Source organism: Thunnus thynnus, chromosome 15, assembly GCF_963924715.1.
Source record: "Thunnus thynnus chromosome 15, fThuThy2.1, whole genome shotgun sequence".
NCBI classification, from domain to species: domain Eukaryota; kingdom Metazoa; phylum Chordata; class Actinopteri; order Scombriformes; family Scombridae; genus Thunnus; species Thunnus thynnus.
The window spans coordinates 20,541,457-20,550,354 of NC_089531.1; the positions used below are offsets into that span (position 1 = coordinate 20,541,457).

At 46.7% G+C, this 8,898-nt stretch overlaps 2 protein-coding genes across 2 annotated transcripts; both read right to left on the reverse strand.

The window, feature by feature from the left end:
* Positions 1-72: 72 nt before the first annotated feature.
* hoxa1a (homeobox A1a) lies at positions 73-2,768 on the reverse strand. Its single transcript, XM_067611302.1, has 2 exons — positions 2,161-2,768; positions 73-1,719 (listed from the first exon to the last, which is right to left on the reverse strand). Exons 1-2 carry the CDS (start codon positions 2,765-2,767, stop codon positions 1,340-1,342), a joined length of 987 nt encoding a protein of 328 aa, XP_067467403.1. The 5' UTR covers position 2,768; the 3' UTR covers positions 73-1,339.
* Positions 2,769-6,371: 3,603 nt separating this feature from the next.
* Positions 6,372-8,898, reverse strand: LOC137197838 (homeobox protein Hox-A2a). Its single transcript, XM_067611301.1, has 2 exons — positions 7,972-8,898; positions 6,372-7,357 (listed from the first exon to the last, which is right to left on the reverse strand). Exons 1-2 carry the CDS (start codon positions 8,333-8,335, stop codon positions 6,633-6,635), a joined length of 1,089 nt encoding a protein of 362 aa, XP_067467402.1. The 5' UTR covers positions 8,336-8,898; the 3' UTR covers positions 6,372-6,632.

An 8,898-nucleotide genomic window follows, 5' to 3' on the forward strand; every position in this document is an offset into this window, starting at 1 on the left:
TTATGTGTTAATGCATGATTGTAGCTAACTGTGTGACATGCAGAACTGCAAGTTTTCACTGTTCATATTGTCATCAGGTGGGGATGATGACACTTCCATGTAACTTTGGGAACTGAGGAGTTGACGATGACAGGGCCAATGGGGCCCCATCCTTGTCGATAGTCTAACCTCGATGTATTAATCGATAGAGTTTCTTTTTTTTTTTTGTCCCCTCAATAAGCCGAGAGCTCGATAAGGTTCTCATCACAAATGACGCTGACGTCCGCGCTCTCATCTCCTCCATGGATAAACATGCCTTTATTATGCCAATAACTCTTTACCCCAGGGACTGGAGGGAGCACGGCCGCATACATTGAGAGATTTTGTGGTGCGTAAAAGCGCACGTGCAGCTTCTCAAATGGTGGGAACACAGACAGAGCTTTCCTTTCTTGTCCACAGAGCTTAAAGTAGAGGTCTGATGGGTGGATTTAGCTCAAAAAGTCTCTCTAATTCTGTCTCTTTCATACATGATTCTCCTCAGCAATGACACGAAGGAAAAGTTTTTAGAGGTAAACGCACTTTAATACACATGATTGACCCGTAAACGTCTCTCTGGACAAAACATTTTTGTATGTGCTTGATTAAATATATAACAGATAGCTAAAAGCCACACATGACCGGTTCCCCAACTGATAAAACTCAGCGCCCCGCCACTAATACATGAAAGCGTTACGCATCATGCAAATCTTACACAATGGACATTCAGACAGTCGCGACACACAGACACACAGGCCTGAAACACATGTGACAATGATTAAGGAGGTACTATAACAATGCACTCTGTAACGGTTACTAAACGAGGTCATCTCGTTGATTGTGTGATGCCTAATTGGCGACATCCAGTGCAATCGGCGTGGCCATGGCGCACAACTTTGGCACATTTGAGGTATTTGTTTGTGGGTGCAGCTTTGGGACTTGACATTGGCACATTCCGCAGCACTGGTCAGGGGCAGGTGTAAGGAAAGTACTCTATATTTCCTACGCCATTATAGTCGTGGCGCAGCGCGTATGTAATGTCATTTAAAAAAAAAAAAAAAAAAAGAACACATTTTGAACCATGGCCTACACTTGTTTTGACAGCTATGCTATCGTTCTTCCGAACACAATATACAATATAAAACAAATCTATAACCCAGAAGTGGTCCATATTATTGTTCAAAGTCTCAAATAGTGCATTAACTCATCCTAAATGTCCACACATGTCATCCATTAACCAGGACTTTGGCTTTGATACACTGGATATTATCTTTGGTATATACAGGCCGCCTGTGGCCTAAAGAGGTAAAGGGGCAGTTGATTCTTAATTGGAGGAGTAAGGATCAGCCCCCGTGGAAGACACCATGGAGGATGAAGGAGATGGAGTAGAGGGGGCTGAGATAGACTTTTCTGATGCTGCATCGTCCATTTTCTCTTGAATGCTCTCTCCTGGATCGGAGGACGGAGTTTTGGCCGGGAGCAGCCCTTCCTTCTCCCGCTTCTTCTGCTTCATCCTGCGGTTCTGGAACCAGATTTTCACCTGAGTCTCATTCAGCTGCAGCGCGGCCGCAATCTCTACGCGCCGCGCCCGGGTCAGGTACTTGTTGAAGTGGAACTCCTTCTCCAGCTCCGTCAGCTGCTTGGTGGTGAAGTTGGTCCGGACCGTGTTCGGCTGACCCCCATAACCGTATTCCCCAGACCTTCCTGCAGACAGAGAAACAACTCACGGTGAACTTGCATAAAGAAGATACCCTAAATGCACTCTGCTCACAATACACATGAGTTATAGGACAACTACTTGAGGCTGGGAGCAACTTTTACGCAGCAAGGTGCAACTTTTACGCATCATTCTATTGATATCAACTACTTTGAAACACGATGTAATTCAGGTCTGGAAAGACACCAAAGGTTTTGCCTCTATGACCTTATTATGATAGTACAGGTGGCCTAAGGTGACTGTGACAGGAAGTGTGAAACACACTGCACTCAGGTGCATCAAAGTGTCCAACACAGAAAACATCGGCCAGCATTGTCCAACAGCACTTCCCATTTAATAATCCTACATTGTTTACATACATAAAAGTTCATGCCACACGCATTGACACCACCTCCCTCTCACACATAAACACATCACTTGGCACCCACCTGTTTTGGGTGGGTTCCTCTTAACTTTCATCCAGTCGAAGGTTTGTGCAGAAGAGCCGCCCTCAGACAGAGGTGAACAGCATGCCTCCAGGTGAGCTGCGTGCAGTGGTGACAGCGGGTTTGAGCACCCAGGAAAGGGGGCTGCTTGCTCATGCCCGCCGCCATAGGCGGCGTGGGCATACTGCAGCTGGCCCAGGGGGGCGGCACTGTAGCCTTGGCGATGCTGAGAGACCATGGAGGAGGAAATGTTACCCGAGTACATCAGTGGGCCGCACTGGGGGAATCCCGCTGTGGAATCTACTTCCTGGTTGAGCGCGTAATGGTTATAAGTAGTACAGAAACTTTGGGGTCCATAGCTGGAGCTACAGGCCGGGTGGGCCCCATAAGCGAGACCCAGAGAGCTCGCAGTAGACTGGTATGACCCCGGCTGATGAGGGATGCCGTCAGGGGAAGCCCTGCTCGCCATGAAACGGTCATCCGCCCCGCAGTTGTTGACAGTAACCGCGCAGGACTGAAAAGTTGTAATCCCGTGGTCCGAGTGGAAAGCCCTGACAGAGCATGAGCCACCTTCACCGCTCATCACCGAGTAGTCTAAGAAGCTGCTCATTGTAGCATTGTTCTACCGGGACCGAGGGACCGTCCGCTTTACAGACACCCTCTGATCTCTTCCTCTCTCCCCTCTTACCCTGAGTGACCGTGCCAACCTTTACCTATACTCCGTCCTTATCAGAGGATAGAGGGGGGGGGGGGCGCACGGGCCGATATCAATGAACGGGTGTTGTCACGTGGGCCCGGGTCAGCCAGTGAGGTACTTGTCCTTATCCCCTTAGCCGGTGACAGATTGGTGTTTGAGTGGCTATTTAAATTCCAGGCGCTCGTCGATCAAGGTGACGCGCGTCGCCACTAATGTATTGGCCGAGCAAACAATGAGCTGGGAGGCAGACGGCGGTGGACAGCTCCGGGGTCGCATGAAGAGCGGGGAACGGCAAACACGGCGTCTTCTAACCCCTGCTGTGTGCTCTCCAGCCCGGGGAAAGATTAACGTTTCACCCTGTGTAACCTCTCCTAGGACGACCTAGCACTCTGACCTCAGGTACAGTATTTTTGGAAAGGAGAGAGGAATGGTTGTGTGCATGTGTCCGTGCGTATGCGCACACGTACAGCCTAGTTGCGCGTGTGCCCTCCATGCTTGTCTGTATTCGTCCGTGCTTAACAACCATGGTGTCATATGTATAATAGTGTCATTACTGGAGAGAGGGGCAGCAGTCATTCTCTCCTGGATGGATGGCTCAGAGTGTGTGTGCAACTGCCACAGGCTATCTGTGGGCTATCAGTGTCCCATTCCAATGCGAAGTGTTTCACGCTTTAACATTGCGAGGGATTTGCTCAGCAAATATTGTCACGGTGTGACAGTGAGGGAGAAGGTTTCACACGCCTGACAGTTAGGTCAAAGAGAGTTTTTCTGTAACTTTGTTTCCTCATCAAGGTCGCATTAGATATATTTGGCTGCTTGCTGTGTATTTGCTGGGAGGTTACAGGTGATGTAATGACAAGACAACACATTAAACATAAAGATGATGTGGTATTAATTTTTTTCTCTCCCAGGGTCATGGGGGCTGCTATCTACTCCGATTTCACTCCCACATGTATTCATTATGCATGTATAGTGATCAAATGATGTGATAATGCGAAGCCCGTCGCGGAGCTAATGCGCCCATATAGCCCGAGGTGCGAGTGTGGGCTGATTATCCTAAGTTCATCAAATAAAGCTGTTGGAGAAATTAATGGCTGCGAAAAGCACCGCTGCAAAGGCAGAGCAGGGGGATTGTGTGTGTGTGTGTGAGAGAGCGAGAGAGAGAGAGAGGGAGAGCTGCAAGTAGCAATAGCAGAGCGCTGGGCCAACCTCTCACTGAGGAAGGAAAAGAAAGAGGAAGGGAGGAGAGAGAGAGAAGGAAGGACGGAGGGAGGAGGGAGGGAGGGAGAGAGGGCCCGATGGAGGGATGGGCGCCCCCGCTGGCCATATAGGGTCTAACACCCAAAATACTTTTCACTGTTTATAAATATGGGATGGCATTATTCCTAACACTCAATCATCAGAAACTGACACTTAGATAAACTGCTCAATTGACAGGTTGTCTTATGTTTCAATTACATTTGGAGATATGATCAAATATAAACACTTGAAAATAGACACAGTTGTAGATCTATGCCTGAAGGTCTGTCAAATATGTGATAGCCTATATTGTTATTAAGTTGCACGCTTATAAGCTTAAATATGTTAAAGTAAGTGTTGAAAAGAGGGGAGATGATGCAAACTTCCCACCAGTGAAAAAAAAGCGCAGTGGGGTCAATACCCCCCACCCTTCCTCTCTACTCTCTGTCTTCCCAGCTGCCTCTGCAACAGAGTGAGTGGGCGCAGTGGATCCTTGCCTGCCTGCTTGCTTGCTTGCTTGCTTGCTTGTCTGCATGTGGAACCTTCGCCAGGCCTTGGAGCTTTCTTGGCTCTTTGTGTGAACACATGTGCGCAGAAAAGGCGCGCTGTCTCGGAATGATTTGGTTATACTGGACCTGTGGTTAATCACTGGGCGCTGGAGTGCAGAAGTGTAGGATCCCCCCCACTCTCCCCTCCCACCACAACCACTATACACCCCCCTCTCCTCAACACACACACACACACACAGTGACACACGCACTCCAGTTGCCCAGTAGGCTAATGTTCAGCCAGTCAATGTGCTCCTTATGGCTTCCAGATTATTCGATAAACCGCCGCTGAACACTGCGAGTTTATGAATTTCTCACGTGTGTGGATGAGTTTCTGCATCGATCCCTGCAGGCCGGCGTCGCAACCGGTGGTTGTTTGCTGTTCTCACACACAAAACCGTTAAAGTGCCCCTATTGAGTCAAGCTGTGCATGAGCTTATAACTGATTCCCATAAGTCAACTCAAGTGCAATACAATAGAGCAAGACCATTCATAATCCCTATATTGAACTCCAAGACCTTCCATATAAGTGCAACACTAACTGCTGCTCCAATAACGCTGAAAAATCTCCCCAAAACATACAAACTATCTCTCAAGTAAACCAAATATTGCATAATGATCCTCTCTCTGCAGTTAGGGAGCTATTCTTAGTAAATATATGTTGGATTACTCTCATTTAGTCCAGAAGTAGTCTGTTTTGAGTTTGGGCTACTTTTACCACGCGGGGAAGAGTGCAGCCTCATAATCTGAGCAGGCTGCTACTGCTGCCGCTGTCGCCGAGCCAGAGCCGTGTTTAAACAAGCTATAAAAATGAATTATTACCAAACGCATGCAGGGACTCAGCCCCTTTTCAGCTCAGGAATTGGGGAGTCCCGTATGAAAATGTAAGTGGGGTTTTATTTGTGCACATTACGCCACAATTGGTCTCCTTAATGTCCGTCTCATTCATGCCACGGAGTGATTTATGAGCTCCTGAAGGCAAACATGGCTCGGGTATTTGCCTGCAACATGCACACAATGTTAAGAGCCCTGTCATGCTAAGATCAGTGCTGGCGTATTTGCTTTTACTCTACAAAGTATGAAGTTTGAAGGTGAAAGAAAACAAATAATCTGTTATTATAATATAATTATTAGTGTTTCCTGTTGGCAGCATGGAATAGTGCTAACGTTTCTGTGCAATTATAAATAATTCAAATGTATTTTCAGCAAAAAAAACAAGTTTTGGCGTCAATAATTTGTTAATTAACTGCTATTTTACAGACGTTTAAAAGTTATTTTACCATTTTAAAAAAAGACCTATCAGCAAAGTTTTAAATAGACAAAGGGACTGTTTTAGCATTCATTTGATAGAAAGACAGACTTTTAAAAAAATAAACTTTTCAAAAACTAGACTTCTTAAAATAATCCGGATCATCCTGAAATTAAATTCTATAATAAAAGTACAATTCAACCTGTATGTCCCTTCACACCTCAACGCGCACTAGACTATTTATACTCATTGCCAACCTGTTGTTAAATTTGCATAATGTCTCTATCTTTCTATGCCCTACTTCTTTTATTTTGCATATTTTCTACATGAATAATTCAAGCAAAAAAAAAAAAAAAATCGGTCAGGAAGTAGAATAAGAAAAGACTCAAAACACCAGAAGAAAAAGATTGTAGCAAGTTAATTGTATTCTAACAAAAATATCCAAGACATTGGAAGCTATACAAAAATAAAAACGACCAGGTTCCATAGGCCTAATATTGTATAATTATTCACATACACTCATAATTCCCATTCCAAGAGATCAATTTGTTATGGTAATTACAAGCCACTTTTAGAGCTACTTCGGTGATTTAATTTCATCCTTACCTTGAATTAATCTTCAAGTCAAATATCAACAGAATAAATGTGCCGAATATACAAATAACATCAGAGTTAATACCATCGTAGCCTGATATTTATTGTCCCGAAAAAAAAATCAAGAAGTTATTGTGATTGATTTCAATTAATAGTTCAGATGCTGCAGGTCGATTGTAGTTAGAGACTCCGAGAAAAAATAGAAACTGTCCGTAGAAATGTCCACGGGGCTGTCCAGGGATTCTGACAAGCTCGGCGAGGCTGCATCGGAGAGCTGTAGGCAGGAATCCGAGGAGAAAGGTTGAAAATCGTGTATAGAAACATCCAGGGCCGGGGGACTGTCGCCATTGTCCGGGCCAGATGCCGAGCCGGGGCCCATTGTTGACATGCAGCCCGGAACAGTGGGTGACGGGTTGGGAAAATGTTTCAGATTTTTGTCATTGCTGTTCAGTGGCGCAGCAGAAAAGCTCATGGTCTCGCCATTGTGGAGCTGCTGTGTGGAGCTAAGAGAGTTATTCTGAAAGGAGCAGGTATCTCTCTCCAGCAAGGCCCCGCTCCGCTCGTACAGGGGGCCCTCGTCCTCATCGTCGCTGTGGATGCCGTCCTCGCCGCCGGGCCCCTTCCCTTCCCCGTTGCGGTTCTCCTTACTCTGCGTCTGCCGCTTGTGCTTCATGCGCCGGTTTTGGAACCAGACTTTGACCTGCCTCTCAGTCAGGTCCAGCAGGGCCGCTATTTCCACCCTCCTCGGCCGGCACAGATACTTGTTGAAGTGGAACTCCTTCTCGAGCTCCAGCAGCTGTGTGTTGGTGTACGCTGTCCTCAGCCGACGGGAGCCCCCTCCTCCCCCTCCGCTCTCCACAATCTCAGGCGAGCCTGGAAAATAAGCAGCACGGTAGCGTGGGATTAAAACGCAGGACACAACAGTTACATAACCTCGCTGCCCGTGAATTGAACATTATGGCTATCACAAACCACCAGAGAGTGGCTCACAACACGCTGCAGCAAAATGGCCGCTGGAGCTAATGACTCAGGGTTATAGCCTATACAGCTTTTATCCAAAGATCATGATTGCAGAAAGATACTCATTACATTGTTTTACACATAAAATAACGTCCAGTATGAGCGTGAAGCAAACACAGTGCACTATAAAAGCAGTGAGGTCCAAGCTGGTGTGGGATACTAATGAATACTCCAGCTGCCCTCCTCGGCAACGGCACTCCATCACTCTTCATTACTGTCACACATCAAAACTCTGCTACGGCTAGGGGAATAAATCATCTCACATCACCAAACTTTACCCAAACTTTTTTTCTTTCTTTCCACAGTCACAATCACAGCAAGCTAGTATCCATTAATCTATCAAAAATAAAAAAGCATATAGCCTCTTCGCTTTTTTTGAGGGAAGGCCTGTGTACTGAGCTCCAATTTAGCAACAGATAGTAAACAATTTTTTTTGTTGTAAACGCCCGTGTTTTGATATCACCCACCTTTTGGGGAGAAGCACACAGGTCCATTGGAGATGGCGGTAGCGGTAGAAGTCGGCAGGTGGTTCCTCTTGGAGGCTTTCTTCTCCCGCATCCAGGGGTACTCCGGGGGTAAGGAGGCGGTGGGCAGCGGGCTGCATCCGTCGGGGCTGTGCCTGGGCCGGCCGTGCCGCGGATGGCTGCCCGGATTCAGGCTGGGAATGGTCTGCTCAAAGGGAGGAGGAATCAGTGTCGGGCGTGAAAGCGTCGAGCTCTTGATTGATGAACTTTGAAATGAATCAGCGACAGGGGGGAAAGATGTCAGGCACTCAGCAAGCGACGGCTGACTATTGATAAAACCGCTCTCTCGCTCGAATTCGTAATTCATCTCCGCTCCCTGAGAGCCGAGGAAAGTTTGCACGCGTATTTTTATAAACGTTGCGGCTCAGTGAAGACGAGAAAGAAAAAATCATTAAAAAAAATCTCCTGGTGGTGTTTTTTTCTATTTCACTGATTACGGCCGTATGGGGACCGAGCTACTATTAAACTATTGAATTCATGGAGACAAGGTTGAAATTGGACCGAATTGCCTGTCACATGATTACCTCTGCCCAATGACAATTTGGGGTTTAATCAAAAGAAGCCACTGTCTGCCTGATTGATCCAAAAACTCAGATGAAGAACGCCTCGCTCAGCTGGGGGACGACTGTTTTTATTTACATCTTTGTCCGCTCAGTTTATCCTCCTCTCGCCCTTCCAGTCCAGTCCACTAAGCTACAAAATGTGTTTTTTAAGAATGGCTGACGTTCACTATTACAGGGAAGGAGCCCAGCCTAGGGTGCGCGGATTCGTGCACTCCTCTTTCTCGTATTGTTTGAGGATGTCAGTCGAGAACGCCCCCACTACACACACACAGACACACAGACACACACACACATTTCACGCCAGTAG

What these genes read in the sequence shown, in the direction of transcription:
- LOC137197838 (XM_067611301.1), bottom strand. Translation starts at nt 8,335, where the DNA reads ATGAATTACGAATTCGAGCGAGAGAGCGGTTTTATCAATAGTCAGCCG. An exon ending in TGTGTGCTTCTCCCCAAAAG is followed by an intron (nt 7,358 to 7,971) that starts GTGGGTGATATC and finishes CTTATTTTCCAG; the next exon opens with GCTCGCCTGAGATTGTGGAG.
- hoxa1a (XM_067611302.1), bottom strand. Translation starts at nt 2,767, where the DNA reads ATGAGCAGCTTCTTAGACTACTCGGTGATGAGCGGTGAAGGTGGCTCA. An exon ending in GAGGAACCCACCCAAAACAG is followed by an intron (nt 1,720 to 2,160) that starts GTGGGTGCCAAG and finishes CTCTGTCTGCAG; the next exon opens with GAAGGTCTGGGGAATACGGT.